The 16,927-nt window shown below is 36.9% G+C and overlaps 2 protein-coding genes across 2 annotated transcripts; one reads left to right on the top strand and one right to left on the bottom strand.

The window, feature by feature from the left end:
* The first annotated feature begins 1,081 nt into the window (after window positions 1-1,081).
* Window positions 1,082-6,623, top strand: LOC120629951 (dnaJ homolog subfamily C member 21). Its single transcript, XM_039899044.1, has 7 exons — window positions 1,082-1,522; window positions 1,934-2,078; window positions 2,447-2,594; window positions 2,929-3,143; window positions 3,867-4,091; window positions 4,547-4,882; window positions 5,927-6,623. Exons 1-7 carry the CDS (start codon window positions 1,332-1,334, stop codon window positions 6,461-6,463), a joined length of 1,797 nt encoding a protein of 598 aa, XP_039754978.1. The 5' UTR covers window positions 1,082-1,331; the 3' UTR covers window positions 6,464-6,623.
* A 1,102-nt stretch (window positions 6,624-7,725) lies between these two features.
* LOC120630120 (transmembrane protein 230-like) lies at window positions 7,726-8,094 on the bottom strand. Its single transcript, XM_039899272.1, has one exon. The coding sequence runs from the start codon at window positions 8,092-8,094 to the stop codon at window positions 7,726-7,728; it is 369 nt and encodes a 122-aa protein (XP_039755206.1).
* Between the last annotated feature and the right edge of the window lie 8,833 nt (window positions 8,095-16,927).

Consider the following 16,927-nt stretch of genomic DNA (forward strand, 5'->3'; position numbering starts at 1 on the left):
TAAGTCGTGACCACGAACATAGTAAATTATGAACAAACCCATTCTATGAACTGTTTTTGGAAGTGAAACAACAAAAGCCTACTGTAGCTAGATTTAAGCTGGATTTAGGTGACTCGATGATGTTTCCCAGTAGTCCTTTGCTCCAAACCGTACTTAAAGAGGATTCAAGAAGTAACGTTGTACTGGCATTATCTTAGGCTAGAAGGTGTTGTTCTCCACTTAGTATTAAAATTGTCAACACATTACGGGCACGTTGATTTACATTGGGTGGGACCTAAAATCCTAAAAAGCAAAAAAAGAAGAAGTTCACTGGTGGAAGTTTCTTACAAAAGACAATAGTTAGCTACATAAAAAAGTACTTCACTTGTTTAGACATTAATGGGCTTTGAAAGCAAAAATTAAACAAAACATTCATAAACATCTGCTGGAATTTTAAATGTTGCCTACAATTATTTTTAAATGAAATATTTGTAAAAAAAGGATAAAACTCCATAAATTATTCGAGTAGTCAAATATTTCTTTATTTGAATTGATAGCCCTTTTGAAGGCTTTTATTATTTATATTTATGAAGACTACTTATGTTTTTGAAGTAAAACTTCTATCAAGGCACATTATGTTACTTGAAAGACAAGAGAGAGACATAAAAATAACTGAATAAAAAGAAAACAAAGAGCGAGATAGTACGCGCGCGTACGCTAAATCTATCTATCTATCACGCCTAATAAATCGGGTTGAAAAAGTTCTGTATTTATTTTTGAGTGCAACAGCCACTGGTTGCTTATAATAAATGAAAATTATTGTAGAAAAGAACCTTGGCACTCAAATGAAAATTGTACACGGCAAAGTAATACTACAAGATATTCGCTTCGGATAAAATAGAACTATTTTGATAACACGACTGCATTCATATTGGTATTCATCGAAATAATATAATTGAAATCGTTGATTTTAAATTCTGTGTTTTTAATAATTCAACCTTGGAATAAAATACCAGAATACAAAAAATAAACAGAAAAATAGGGAACTGGGAAACCCTTTTCGTGTGCATGGCAACACGCCTTGTGTATTGAGAAAAAAAAAACGAGCATGGACGTCGTGCGGAAAGACATCGATCATTATTTTCAAAATAATTTAAGTTCAAACATAAATTAGTTAAGCGTGTTTAACATAATTAATTGAATTCCTATTATTTACACTTGCTTTGAATGTTCTTTTTTATGTATTCCAAAAGCCGCTTGTCAGGTTATAATAAATTTTCGCGACTGCTATTCCTAATCGAACAAGTCTTCTTTAAATATTATTGTGAAAGTTTGTTTATAATGTTATAAAAATGAAGTGCCATTACGATGTTTTGTGCGTGGCGAAGGAGGCAAGTGCTTCAGAAATAAAGAAATCCTACAGAAAACTCGCGCTGCAGTGGCACCCTGATAAGAATTTAGAGAACCTACAAGAAGCGAAAGAGCATTTCCAACTTGTACAAAATGCATATGAAGTACTGTCCGACCCCCAAGAAAGAGCATGGTAAGGAAATTGTTATCTAACAGATGTTATTGCTGCATAATTTTTATATTGATTAGAAAAAAAAAACTATACATTACAGCATCAAATTCAGTATGTTTATTGATATAACGATGGTTTCCTAGTAGTTTTTCTTGAGGTAATCTGAATCTCGAATAAAGACATTTACGAGGGTATTTTATATATTTGATTAAGACACTTTCCCTGTTTTAGTAATGAATTGGCTGTTTATAAACTGATTAGTCAGCTTAAAGTAAAAAATCGGAATCTTAAGTGATATTAGCTAACAGTACTGGCCAATGAACAGTAGAGGATTTTGATGGTTTTATTTTTTTTGAATGGTTTACTAACACATATAATAAAACCTAAAGACTTAATTTTACTTTTATATTTCTCAAGATGTAATAATTTCAGGTATGACAACCATAGAGAGCAATTGCTGCGTGGCGCTGGCAGCTCCTACAATGATGACAGCCTTGATGTTTATCCCTACTTTAGTCCGTCCTGTTATAAAGGTTTTGGTGATAATCCCCAGAGCTTCTATGGAGTTTACTTTGAGGTAACATTAATTTTCAAGGGTGTAGAATAAATAGTATATACTGAGTAGTTGTTGTGCAGCCATTATAGGAATGTGGCTTTTATCCTTGCAATAAGTTTCCATTTTCTTCATGGGTGTTTCGTTACACCATCAGGTTTCATTCCTCTGTAGTTTTCTCTGAAATAAAATCACATACAATTTTGCCTAATAAACAAATCTTTCTTCTTCTTCTGCTTGCGGCTCAGGTTCGCCTGGTCCCTGGTGTCACGTGCACCTGGCTATGATCTATTGTGACGCTGCTAATAAACAAATAATAATGTTGGTGTTATCTCTGCATAGATGTTGCATTATATCATAATATAATAATATCCCATATTTACATTTTAAAGGTATTCTCTAAGTTGGCGTCTGAAGAAACAGATTTCCTGGATGACCCAGAAGATGTTAATCATATCCCCAAGTTTGGTAACTCCACTACACCTTATGAAGAAGTACATGAGTTCTATGCCTTTTGGATGTCATTTTCTACTAATAAAAGTAAGTAAATCAAATGATTATCATGTATTATACCATAAACTATAGTTTATGACATATATGATGTAATGATATTAGACCATCCATTTGAAAAATTATATTTAATTAGATTTTTGATGAACTAAGAAAATATAGATAATTTATTTATGGCTTATTTTCCTTTTTTTTTCTTTGCTCACCTGACTTAAATTAAAAGTGAGTGATTTTTTCTGAGTAATCTGTTTGCCACCTGCAGGTGGTATTTACCAATTCCATGATTTTCTGTTTGTTGCCTGCTAAAAATAATTATGTTCAAGTTTTTGTAATGGAAAAATTACATATTTAATTCTAATTTCAGGTTACGTTTGGCTAGATCAATATGAAATATCCCAAGGTGATAACCGTCGAATAATCAAGTTAATGGAAAAGGAAAACAATAAAATAAGGCAAAAAGCACGCAAAGAAAGAAATGAAGAGATTAGAAGGCTAGTTAGCTTTGTTCGCAGAAAAGACAAGCGGGTCATTGAACATACAAAGCAGCTGCAGGAAAAGGCTGAAGAAAATAAAAAGAAGGTACTTATGGAAATATCGCTACCTCATACCTCAACCCATCCCGAGCAGAGGCCTCCTCTCTCATAGGAGATGGTTTAAGAGTATAGATCCACTATGCTTCTCCAATTAAGCTTAGTGGGCTTTAAAGTCAATTTACACAAGTTAGTGATAATAACCGGGACCAACAACTTAAAGTGCCCTCCGATTCATGGGGGTTTCCCAACTCAGGACTGGTACTGAAAATTCTTGAACAAAATTACCAATACCATTAATAGTCTTTTGAACCATTTTCAAAGAGTCAAAATTCTCAGTACCGGTCTGGAGTTAAAATTTTTGGAGTCCATCCCTTTGTCTTGGGAGCAAGTTAAGCCATCAGTCCCAGTTATTATTAAAATAGTGTATTTAAGTTGGTACAGCCCAAAAGGAGGGTTCTTTGTGGAAACAGTGTGGTGGTTGAATGCTCTAAACAATCTTATTCTTGAAAGCATTGCTCATATAAAATCCTTTAAAATGTGAAAATAGTTTCTTGTATGAAACTATTTTCACAGAATTCAATAAATGATGGATGCATTGCAGATATGTAAACAGCTACACTTTTGCAATAATGGATATATAAAAATTAATATTTGAATGTTGCCTTCATATTAAATTGAATGTTAAGAAAGTTTTCTGCAAGGCAAAGCTTACTAAACATCTTCTAGCTTAAAAACACAACTTGATTATTTAAAAATTTAAAAATTTTAGGCAGAACAATTACGAAGAGAGAGAATAATTCAAAGGCAGAAAGAAATAGCAGAGGCAAAAAAGAAAGAAGGCGAGTCATCTTTTCTGCAGAGTGAAGAGTATCAGAAAAAACTTAGTGAAATTGAGTCCTTACTGGCTGAAGAGTTTGGGATATCTTCTGATGACGATACCATTAGCGAAGGTGGCATGGAGAGCAGCAATGAAGAAAGTTCTAAGACTGAGGAGGTGTTTATAAACTGTTTTTATTCATTATTTATGACCTCAAATCAGTCTACAAATTTTTTGAGGAAATGAAAACATCAAATTGCAAATTAGCTATTGAAGTTTTGGCAGAATATTTAACCGTAATCCAACCTAGTATAACACAAGTTGTGCAGATTTAGTTAAACAAAAATTTGTGGGAATGCACAGATCTATTTATAGAATATTCATTTGGTGTGTTGAGCACATTTTGGGTGAACAAAACTCATTTAACTAGGGTCATCATCACCAAATTCATTCCATGAGCTCCATGTATACAGTGTACCTTTTAGGTGAACAAACACCGTGAAACTCGCGTCAGCGTCGCTTCCCATGACCTATATGTATATGACAATACACTTAGTTTTCACTTCTATCTGCAGTTATCAAAAATTGCCCTGCAAAGTTAATTAATTGTAATATTGTTTAATTTATTTTAGGTTAGCGAGACTTCTAGAGCAGCGAAATCGTCATCTAAGAACAAATCTGCCATTAAAAACCTATATTGCTCGGCTTGCAATAAGCTATTCAAAAATGTGAACTCATTCGAAAATCATGAAAACAGTAGGAAACATAAAGAAAATGTTGCCAACATGACTCTAGGTGACGATATTGAAATATCTGATCCTGATGGTAATGACGTACAGGAGAGTCCTAAGAAAACAAAGGAGGATAAAATTAATGGGCAGACTGAGGAGGAATGCGACAACTCCACATCGGATATTGAGGATAATGATATACGAGAAACTTTGAGTGATGATTCCGATCAAATACAGGTAGTTTAAGTTGTTAAGTATCTTCATGGTCATAGCCTTATCCTACTAACCTAGGGTACATACCTCCTATTGCAGTGGAGGAGCAGATATCAAACTATATCTCCTACTGCTCCTAGAACCACTACAGTGATTATAAAATAAGTAATGCAATCTATAAAAGCCATAAGTAGTCTATTTCTACTCAAACAACTGTGTTGGAATCAGATTAGATTACTTATTTTGCAAAAACTATAAACGCCTGTGGTGGTTGGAATAATGGTGTGCCATATCTCTCGGTTAACAATTATTATCATCAGGTATTCCTGAAAAGGTCTGGAACATAACAAAATCTCAACCTGCTTTCCAAAGCATGGAGGTAAAGTAAAGGCCAAGTTTGAAGTGACTAGTTGCAACAACACTTTAGAAGAAGTAGCTTTCTTCTAGTGCTGTTGAAACTAGGCTAAAGTAATCAAAAATTATAAAAGAACTAGCTGTTGCCCGCGACTTCGTCTGCGTTTGATTTTGTTTTTAAAGTAATCAGTATCGCTAAGCCTTAAATGAGTATAGTAGTATATATATATATATAACATGTAACTGTCAATTAATTATAGACAAATAATTTGCAAGAAAATAAAATTGTGACTATAATTAAAGATCTAAGCTATCCTATCTCTTAAGTTGGACCAGACTGCTCACGGTGTGCCAATTTAATTTAAAATCGGTTAAGTAGTTTAGGAGTCCATCGCGGACAAACATCGTGACAGGAGATTTTATATTAAGATAAAGCATACTTTACCTTGAAATTAATAAAAATTTGAATGGGATTTTATTTTAGTCCCTAGTAAATAAATGTTCCACCTAATAGTATAATAGTAAAATAACCAATCAAATTCCAGTTCCATGAAAAATAAATATTTATTAATTTGGACACACAGCACCAGAATACTAAAAACTATAGTTTCTTTCAATGCCACTTGTAAAAAAGTTAAAGATTGTAACCTTTGACTTGCTCTTTTTATTCCTATTTTGTTATGATTAATTGATTTATTATTAATTCTTTGACAGGCTTTGCCTAAAAGTCAGAAGAAAAAGAAGAATAAGAAGAAAGCATTTATTCCCATGCCTGAGAGTGAGGGCAATGATAGCCACGATGAGATGAGTTTTAATGAAATTGAGGGCCCATCTAGATGCAGAAAAGCCAAGAAATTCAACATGCTGAAGAGTCAAATTCAGGCTAAGAAAGAAGCTGATCTCAAAAAAGGATCTCAATCTCAGACTTCCACTGAAAACTTGTATGAAGTTTCCAGCACAACACCTACAGATGATCCTTTAGGTGAATCTGCCTTCCCTAGAGACAGGCCTGCATTACCTAAGACTCAAAGAAATGTAAAGGTCAAGAAGCTAGTTGAAAGGAAACCAGTACGAACAAAAGCTAGTGAAACTGAAGATTCCAGTAGTGCATTGACTCTTAGATGTGTTATTTGCCAAGCAGATTTCCCATCCAAGAATAAATTGTTTGAACACTTAAAAAAAACAGGTCATTCCGTACCACTTCCCCAAACTAGCTTCACACAAAAGAAAGGAAAAAAAGGTAATAGGTAAAATGTGCAATGAAATTTTAGATAGGAAGAGAAGTATTAATTTATCCATTGAGAAATCAAAATGATATCACATCAGATCCTAAAAAACTATAAAGTGACTTTATCAATCTATTTATTAAATTTATGAATTATGATCACTCAATAAAGTATGCCTAATGAAATTTGTATTTTATTTATTCATAATATTCATAAATACACAAGTATGACTTATTCAATAAACATTATTATGTACATAAATGCATACTACATAAGCAGGGAACACTTAACACTTAAGATGACATTTGCAATGTATTGTGCTATAGATGTCCAATGTCTATCTTCATTATCTTCCTCTTAGCATCTCACTGCGCTGTGTGTAGACATCTTTGATTGGTGAGGGGTTTAGAACTGAACCACTGCTCCAATTCAGCTTGATAGACATAATTATTATCACATGTTAGTAATAACTGCAACCAATGGCTTCATATTATGCACTCTGAGGCATGGGTTTGGGCAAAAGCACTTGCTAGCTTTTGACTGGTACTGACCAAAAACCCAGTATCTTAGAGATTTTGGCCCAACCTAGGAATCACACCCATGACCTCAGTATCTGTAGGAATCCAATCACTAAACCAACTACTTTTCTGTTGAAATTACTACACATCGACAATAAGACATCCTTTCCATTGCAGACACCTAGGTATGTGTGTGTGTACATTGCAACATGAATATCACCATTTGTGCATATCTTCATTATCTTCCTCTTAGCATCTCACTGCGCTGGGTGTAGACCTGTGCCATAGGTGAGGGTTTTAGAACTATGACCCTCCATGCTTCTCAAATTCAGGTTGATAGAGATATAATGATTATTATGTGTTAGTAATAACTGCAACCAATGGCTTCATATGCCCGCTGAGGCATGGGTTTTGGCAAAAGCACTAGCTTTTGGCTGGTACCAACAAAAAACCCAGTATCTAACAGATTTTGACCCAACCTGGGAATGTCCTCATAATCTGTAAACATCCATTCACTAGACCAATACAACTACTTTTGTTACACATTGACAATAAAACGGCCTTTCCATTGCAGACACGTAGGTATGTGTGTAGGGCACGCAAATAGAATTGCTTTATCTTCTACAGGAAAGGGGTACATTGTTTCACAGCTTATCTTCTAGCTCCTCTGAACATCCTCCAATATTGAAAGGTAGTCATGGAAATAATACACATAAGCATATTATATTACTGTAAGTAGAAGTAAATTCCTTTATTTGGTACAGTATTCTTACTCAAACTCTGGAATGTCTGAGAAACTGTAGCCTGGATATTCTTTGTACGCATAGTAAGCTATGCGCAGATGGTATGCTCCTGGTAAAAACATTATGGCTCCAAGAACTATCATAGGCCATAACCTGTCTGAATATTTTGTATCAATATAGCCAGATACAATGAGGCTGCCAACGACGAGTAGGGTTGTTCCAACCAAAAAGAGGAACGCGGCCAAACTCAAAGCTTTCCAAGGTATCTTTGGAGTCGGTGGTTCAAACTGCGCATCAGAAAATCCACTGTTGAGATTTGGTACGGAAACGTACCCGTTGTTAAGTCTTCGTAGACCTCTTAGTCTTCGTAGTTCGGAATATGTTATCCTCGACATTTCTGCAAGAATTCAATTATGTTTTAGGATCTTAAACGCAACAAGAGTGCAAGCAGAAAATATTCTTGTTTAAAGTAATAATTTATACCTTTCGGCTTTTTCTGCTTTTTCGGGAGAATTTTATTTATTTCTCGGGTAAAGTTAAAATATTGCGAATTGTGATACTGCTGTACAAAATATTAAGTTTAAGTAATAGACGCGAAAAGGAAAATTTAATCCTTTCACCTTTCGCCACCCTAATTTATTTTCACCCTGACAACTGACGTCTGACAGATACTAGATAGGAAAACAGACTCTATAATGGTATCTGGTATTCATAAAAACTTGATCGAATGTTATTAGCGCGCAAGTTCAATACACGTTCAATATTAGTGAGATCTGTGCAAACAAAAATATTGATTTAAATAGACCATCCAACAATACCATCCACGACATAATTAGACCTCTGGAGAGCCCAGAAGCAGACACTACCTGTCTCGCATTACCACACTCCGATACCAACAATGGGACAGGTTCTTGCGGGAGCTCTCGCCATCGTGTAGTGTGTTCTAGGAACTGGCGAGGGCTCTCAAAATGACCCGCGCTCGCGCTCTCCCTCCGTTCGCAGGGCCGACCGCCTTTGAAGATATCGATAAGGCAGAATGCATGGCTGACTGCCCGACGGTATCAGTAATAAAACCCTAAAGTTACTCCCAGGACAAATTATCAACCTACTGGTAATTTTCAATGTATTCTTGGCGAATTACTACTTTCCCGACAAGTGGAAGGAAGCAATTTTCATTGGTACCTATCCACAAGTTGGGCAAACCCCGCGACCTTAGCAAAGGTTAACGAGAGGTTAAAACTGCATAGACTGAAGGCAGTCGCTGAGGAGAAGAAACTACTCAACGACGAGCAATTCGGCTTTCGAGCCAAACACTCTAGCGTCCACCAAGTGCACCGCCTCATGAAGCACATATGACATACCTATCTAAAAATATATCTTTGAAAAAATACACCCCCTGCTCAAAGGAGCAGTATTCTTCAACGTAGCCAAAGTCTTCGAGAAGGTTTGGCCTTTACACAAGCGACATGCCTAAGAGCTCCAACGTGGAGCTAGCCCAATTTGCAGATGACACAGCCCTCTACACCAAATACCGAACCATACCCCGCATCATATCCCGCCTTCAAAAAGCCATCAACCGCCTAGTCGTTTGGTTCCATCAATGGATGATGAAGGTAAACCCAGATAAAAGTGAAACAGTGCTTTTCACCGGATGAGCCCGCCCTGAAATCAAGGACAAAAGGGATCTTAACTGATAGACCGCCCTATACCGTGGCAAAAGACAGACAAGTAACTTTTGGTGTAACTTTTGATAGTAGCTTGAATTTAGCAGATCACATTCGCGCAGCCCGTAACAAGACTGCGTTCGTCCTTGGTAGACTGTACCCCATGTTAAACAAGCGTAGCAAGTTGTCACTTCGTCATAAAGTTACTCTCTATAAAACCTGTGTACGTCCCATCATGTCAAATGCTAGCCGTCGCGCTTTGCACTCCATATAAGAGATTAGAGACTCTTCAAAATAGCTTCATGCGTAACGCTAACGCTACCCCGGATGGGCCTGGTTCGTGTGCAACGTCGATCTCCACTATCCCTCAATATTTCAAGTAACTTTACTTCGAGAAGTCTATCCGACATCCCAACCTTAGCGTCACCCTCAGCGAGGGTCAGCCTCACATGAGGCGGGGTTCAAACTATCCCTGGCAAAGCCTCATTCTGAGGATCGCTAACGAGCCCGCGTTACGCTGTTAAAATCATTAGGGTTAATCAGCTACACACAATCCGAAAAGACTGACATGACGTTTCAAAAGTGCTTATATTATTTCTTTCATTTTTTTATCTGAGCTTGGTGAAAAGTGTTTCAGATGACCTTGCTAAAGATATCAAAGTTCTTGCCAGCTGATTTTATTTGGTTTAAATGCACTGTCAGAAGTTTAGGTTTGAGCCATACAAGTCGTAAGAGGTATTGACTAACTCATCGTAATTTTTTCATGGATATATAATAAGATACCGGTCAGCAGACCAGATAAAGGGTATAGAGTAGGGATACAGGGGCTAAGCTGTGAATATATACATATATAATCTCATAAAGCCTGGTGCACGAAGCATAATAAAACAAACGTGTCAAAGAGGAATGCAGTCCGTCCTTGACCCAATGCGGCACGATGCAGAATTACCACATGACTGAAGTTGAATTCAGTATCCTTTGTTTTATCTATGACGCTATAAGGGAGTGGGTAAAAGTAGTCATTTTTACATAGAAGATATTACAATTTTTCACTCTTTTATATTGGAAAGTTGCTGCCAGTTGTTGTGGCAAAACACTGCATAACTGTTGCAAAGTTAGCAAAGCTTAGACCCAATTAATTACCTAATCTGAACTATGAGCTATTTTCTAAGTTAACCAAAACTACCTGCAGTTTTGTCTGCTTGTATTCGCATGTACTGTATTTCTACTTTCCTATAAATACAACTATAGATTTATCTTACAGAATCCGTGTACCTATATTGCGTAGTAAAAAAGTAGTAACCGGTCGATAATTATCTCTATACAGCTTTATCGAACCATCACACACACAGCACAGATTTATTCAGTAAACATTTAAAATTAAATCTTTATCTCCAGTATTCATTCTATCTAAAGCACAATAATTTCATTCTTGAAACACGTTTCGAGTTCAGGACTCCATGAACGGGACAAATCCGTGTTTTTTGTACAAGATAAATAATATAAGTAGGAACTAAAGAGTTGTTTAACTGACTTTACTTATGTCCAATTAAAATTTTTATTATAAATTGTGTCGCGGTCAAATCTATCCTGTGTATAGTTGTATCCTATTTTCTATCCTCATTAGAAATCTCAAAAACCGGAGAAAATTTGTGTTATAAGACACTTCGCGGTGCATGCAGGTGCAAACAAAAAACATTGAGAGGAATAAGGCATTGTAGTCTTGATTGTTGAGTCTTACGACCTCTCGTGTGTAGCATCGCCCCCTGAGAGATCCTCAAAGACACGTGAAAACTTGTTTGGCTCCGCGCCTATGGAAATTTTGTACTCCGTGGTCAAAATCTTCAAAACCTATACTCCAAGGTATTATCTCTCTCATCATCATCTCTCAAGACAACAGCGTGCAATGGAGCAGGCTGTTGTCTGTCTACTGATTTGAGTATCTCTACGTGATCAAATCAGGAATGAGAAGATCAGCAAAAGAAATAAAGCTCTCGCGTAGCGGTTCAAAATTGCTTTCCAATGCAAAAAGTTCAAAAAAAAATTATCTTATGATTATTTATAATAATACTAGCTGATACCCGCGACTTCGTTCACGTGGATTAAGGTTTATATTCCCGCGCGCTCGTTAACAATATTTTATTTCACCGCGGGAACTATGAAAGGATAATTAAGCCGTTTTTGCGTGATTGAGTAACAAACATCCATACTTTCACATATACAATATAAATAGGATAATCTTTTTTTAAAAAAAAAACAAAAGTTTTAAACAGAAAGTCGATATAAACAATCGACTTACTAGAAACGGACATAAATTATCGATATCTGCATATCGTCTGAGAAAAGTATAGAATCCTTTGTTGAGATGGAGATATGCTCTAATAATATTATAGCGAAGGTATATAAGGTTATTAGATCTACCTTTACCTAAGTTTAAACAATGTATTAAAACACATTTAATAAATCGTGGTTTTCACACGATTGATGAATTCCTTAACGACTAGGCCGCTTGAAATCAGACCGCTCCGCTTTCCTCCCTCACAAGTTCGAAAAAATCGAGTTGCAGTAGAAAGCTGAGTTTTTTGCCGGCTCTTCTCGGTAGAATCTGCCTTCCGAGCCGGTAAAGTCACTACAAACTTGACGTTTCAAACGTTATAGGCTTTCTTGAAATATATGAATTTTGAATTTAGTTTTTCTTTTCGTAATGAGAGTACTTACTCTCTACACACTATTTGTGCAACTAATATCCTGTCTATCAACCAGCCCACGTCGACATACTCTACAATCCCTAATTCACAAATCTAACTGCACATAAGGTGAACACCAATGAGTATACCGTTAGCACCTTGATGTTAACGCTACACTACACTCGGTGGGGTTTAGTTGGTAATATAGGTCGCGATCGAGTCCCACATTCATACCATTGAGAAGATATGCGTAAACGCATTCCCAAGACCAGAAAAAATAAATACCTAACAGGTGATAAAAGAAGTGGTGGCTCATAGTAGAAAAAAATTGCAACTTCTTAATTTAAATTTAATATTATTAATTTGATCAATATCAGTAAAAAAATTAAAACATCGTGAGGAAACCTGCATGCCTGAGAATAATCCATAGTGTTCTCACAGGTGTATGAAGTCTAGCAACCCGCACTTCGCCAGCATGGTAAACTATGGCCTAAGCCCTTCTCATTCTGAGAAGAAACCCGTGCCATGTAGTGTTGATAATGATGACGATGATACTACAATTGTACATGGATCGAGGGTATGTCAGAATCAGAGGTGCCACGTACATCGTTTATTTTCAAATATTCTATTTCTTAATTCCGAAGATTTAGGCCCTGTATTGTTAAACAGACATCGAGTTTAAAACAGACTCTCAAGTGCGGTATTAGATCTAGCTTGATCGATACCGGTTCTTAGCTAGCCCTAAAGAATATTTTATGTAAGTTTGTATTTTTGTAACAAATAAAAAACATATACACTGAACGCGAACAATACGTAATGGAATATTTGTCGTAGCTTTAATATTTTTCGTAGACAACTTTCTACGGCGTAAGCGGTGTAAACATCTACCCGCGCACGTACGAGTTCGTAAGTTCGCGGCTTCGTCCTCCTTTTTTTATACATATCCCACAGGAACCGTACATTTTTCAGGCATAAAACGTAACAAGTACGTTTTATCCCTGAACATTCATTTCATTCAACGCTAAAATCTTTCTCAATTGCAAATTTCAGTCAAATTGATTAAGTTTTTTTTCCGAGAAAAAGTATCTGAAATCCATCCAACCAGCCTTACAAATATTCGCATATATTATATTGATTGATTGATGATGGTAATGATGATCATTGATGATTTGATTGGTTGATTTGATTTAGTGATTTGACTAGTTGTTACCCGCATCTTCGTTCGAGTGGAAGTTTTGGTATGTAGGTATCTGGAAGCTTATTTTGTGAAAAACAAAAACTAATCTATCCCACGGGAACCGTATATTCTTCTGGGATCAAAATCATTCCATGTGCTTTTCGCAGACTATTCTATACATCATTGTGCTCAATTTTATCAGATACGTTGAACATTCTGGTTTGATTGAGTAACTATCTATGCTATTTTTAGTGAGTAAGGCTCCATCCCAAGAGTATGTAAAATAACTTTTCTTCAATATTTCAACAATTTCATCTTATAAAAAACCTTATTTTTGCAGTCGATTTAATATGGTCTCTATTTCTAAATGGAAAGCGAGTTAAGAATTTGTCGGTTACCATGAAGATTTTAATGCTATTAGTTGTGCTAAGTAATAAGCTCACGTGAACAAAGTGAACGTTAAATCATAGTTAGTGACTAAGTTAAGTCATTGGACAATGTCTTAGTTGAAACTTTTTAAGTAGCAGTTTAAATCAAAAATAAGTTACTCATTAGTCAAGTAGGCTAGATTGTAATAGGCAATAAAGCATCTCAATGATGCTTTATGGACAAAAAAAAAACTGGGTTCGTTTCCCAGGCCATTTAAATTTATTTTGACTCCTCTTCGTATGCATATTGTAATGTAATTTTTGGCTTTAAGCCACAGATTTATATAATTTTAGTTGATCAGAGCTACTTCGTCCCTAATTCAGAACCTCTACCAGATGGACAGAAGCACAAAAAGAGGTCATATAAACCACGCTTTGCTCATCCAATAAAGGTTTTTTTTCTATCAAGACTTCTTTGAATACTAATTTATAATACATATAGCTATTGTAGTAACAGGGTCGCTCGACCGTTTCTGGAGCGCCGCCAAAACAAAGAATGTACAATACTTCACGCTAAGCGAAAGTGCCACCGATCAATAGCTTAACCTCAACTTAACAGCTGATTATAACTGCTATATTCGTGGTTTTGTCAATGAATTTCCGAACGACTTCACTTATTATGTAAATCAAGGTGCCTGCTTGAGAACTGTTGCTATTTATGTAGTCACGAATCACGAATTCTCTGTCAAGATATCCGGATTTATGCTTATAAGAAAATGAAGCAATACAAAGAGTTTATTTAATTTATACAGAGGTGATAATCTAGTCTCGTGGGGTGGGGCGAGGTCGAATCCCAGCTTTTCATAGTTATCCTTTTCATAGTTAACCTCTAGTTTTTCATAGTTATGTACGTTTTAAGCAAATAAAATATCACTTGCTTTAAAGGAGAAGGTAAACATAGTGAGGAAACCGGCATGCTTGCGATGTCTCCATAATGTTCTCAAAGGCGGGTGAAGTCCACCAATCCGCACTGGGCAGCTTGGTGACTACGGCCTAAACCCTTCTCGTTGCAAGAGGTGATGCGTGGCCTGCAGTGGGCTGACAATGGGTTTATATGATGAATTTATCAGATGTTTCGTAGCTGATAAGCACCTTAGGGATCTTAACAGCGTTACAGGGGGACTGGGGCGATTGGGAAAGTTTGCCATGAATGGAGCTTTACGGCTCGACGGTTTCTGGGGTAAGAAGGAAGGAAGATGTCGACATAAGGGTGCCTCATGTTGGAGCTCGGACCCCAGCTTTAGTCGAAATTTCGGACTAAGTAGGCTTTTGAACTCGGTTTAGTCTAAACGCCCATGTGACTGTGGTAAGGACTCACGTCCGGATGTTGTAAGAAATCGGGGCCTTTGATTCGCCGGCGAAGACGCTGTGCAGACGTTGTGTGTGTGCTGCTTAATTTGGACACATTGTCGGTAGATACTGAACAAGTAAAGTGTCTGGGTCGTCAAGAACGTGTTTGAGCCGTCTCCGAATGAGACTCCTAATTCTCTTGCACAGCCCACTTAATACCAACAGAGGTGTAAATAACAGCTCTCTATGCAGAGCATGCGTAAGCGCGGATGAAACGCCGACGCACGTGATGCTGGAAAGCAAGGGTGTGGCAGACCAACGCAAAGCCTACATGGAATTTCCAGCCACATTTCTAATAGTTCGCGACAACCTGGGCTGCTATAGGCTTCTGGAACGAACTTGGGTACCTGTAGCAAGGTCAGTGAGGAAGAGTTCAACGTAAACCAAACGAAAAGGTTACTTGAGGAAAGCGGCCCGTGAAATAAAGAAGGAGACTCTTTTCTCTCAATTAAATCTATCCATACCTTATTTAGACTGGTGGGAGGCTTCGGCCTTGGCTAGTTACCACCCGGCTGGACAAGACATGTGGCTAAGCGATGTTGCGTTTCCGGTAGGATGCCGTGTGGAAAGCATAAAGGTATGGGTTTAATATAACCCCTAACAGATTAGCCCGATACCATCTTGGCTAACTTTTAATGGAAAAAAAACCAAATGAGATCTTAAAAGAGTGCGATCCTTTTTAAGGCAATTAATTTTGTACTTTAAACACAGACATCAATTTAGTTTAGGTTCAAGATTCTTATACTACAATATTGGAACCAATAGTTTTTTTTTTGTGAACGTAATTCATTCATATTTTTCATAGTAAGTAACAATTACCTTACCCAGGTTTTTTTGTATATTAATTAAGCACAAATAACCGACCACTAAAGTGACAAAAAAGTGTTTGTGTAAGTTGTTTGGGAATTAGTACCGAATTAACTGCAGTAATAACAATTGCCCGAATTCGAAATACGTGTACAAATATTTTTTTTTTATTTATACTGCGTAATGGATTTACTACTACTGTTCACATTATCACATCAAAGTCCACACTTTGGTATATTTAATGACGGTAGTTACAAAAGTTCACCAAGTTACCTAAACTGCAAACATAAATGTAGGTCTCATTTGTTTTTGTTTAACCAGCCTAGAAACTGTAAAGGCAAGGCCAAACCGCGGCGTCCAACTGCATCTTTCACTGCATTCAAGTTTGCGTCTAGAGGCGAGGGCGAGACCTTTTGATTGACCATCACAGAACGCAAACTTGAACGCCGCTATGGAAGTTAGGCGCGGCGGCCGTCGCTTTAAGGAATCTATATAAGTACCTAGTTAGTAGATCGTCATATCAATCCATTACCGGCCCACTACAGGGTACGGGTCTCCTCTCACAATGAGAAAGGCTTCGGCCATATTCCACCACGCTGGCCCATTGCGGTTTGGTGGACTTCAAACGCCTTTGAGAACATTATGGAGAACTCTCAGTCATGTATGTTTCCTTACGATGTTTTCTTTCACCGTTGAAACTTCACTTATCTTCAAACGCATTTAATAATTATGACAAATAAAAATAAATTAAGACAATCGCAGTATTTAGTTTCGGGAAACTCTCGACTTGACTGGAACTGCACGGTTTCACATGCAGAGAATATAAGACATACGGTGAAATGAGCAAGCTTAATTTTCTTTAGTGTCTTCAACATTTGCACACCAGATCTTACAGATCTACCAAAATATCTTTCTACGCACGCTCGGAAACAGGAGCGTCTTAAAGAGATGTTGCAATTATGAAACGCAAAATAGCCTAGCAGATTACTGGTTATGGCGGATTTTCATTAATAGCCTATAATAATCCTCTGCTGGACTAAAGGCCTATCCGATCGGGAGGGTTTACTCGTAATCAACACGCTGGGAAGACAGGTAGGTGCTCGCAGTAGACCGTA

This window comes from Pararge aegeria, chromosome 15, assembly GCF_905163445.1.
Source record: "Pararge aegeria chromosome 15, ilParAegt1.1, whole genome shotgun sequence".
Classification (NCBI taxonomy): domain Eukaryota; kingdom Metazoa; phylum Arthropoda; class Insecta; order Lepidoptera; family Nymphalidae; genus Pararge; species Pararge aegeria.

What these genes read in the sequence shown, in the direction of transcription:
- LOC120629951 (XM_039899044.1), top strand. Translation starts at nt 1,332, where the DNA reads ATGAAGTGCCATTACGATGTTTTGTGCGTGGCGAAGGAGGCAAGTGCT. An exon ending in TCTATGGAGTTTACTTTGAG is followed by an intron (nt 2,079 to 2,446) that starts GTAACATTAATT and finishes TACATTTTAAAG; the next exon opens with GTATTCTCTAAGTTGGCGTC. An exon ending in CTGAAGAAAATAAAAAGAAG is followed by an intron (nt 3,144 to 3,866) that starts GTACTTATGGAA and finishes TAAAAATTTTAG; the next exon opens with GCAGAACAATTACGAAGAGA.
- LOC120630120 (XM_039899272.1), bottom strand. Translation starts at nt 8,094, where the DNA reads ATGTCGAGGATAACATATTCCGAACTACGAAGACTAAGAGGTCTACGA.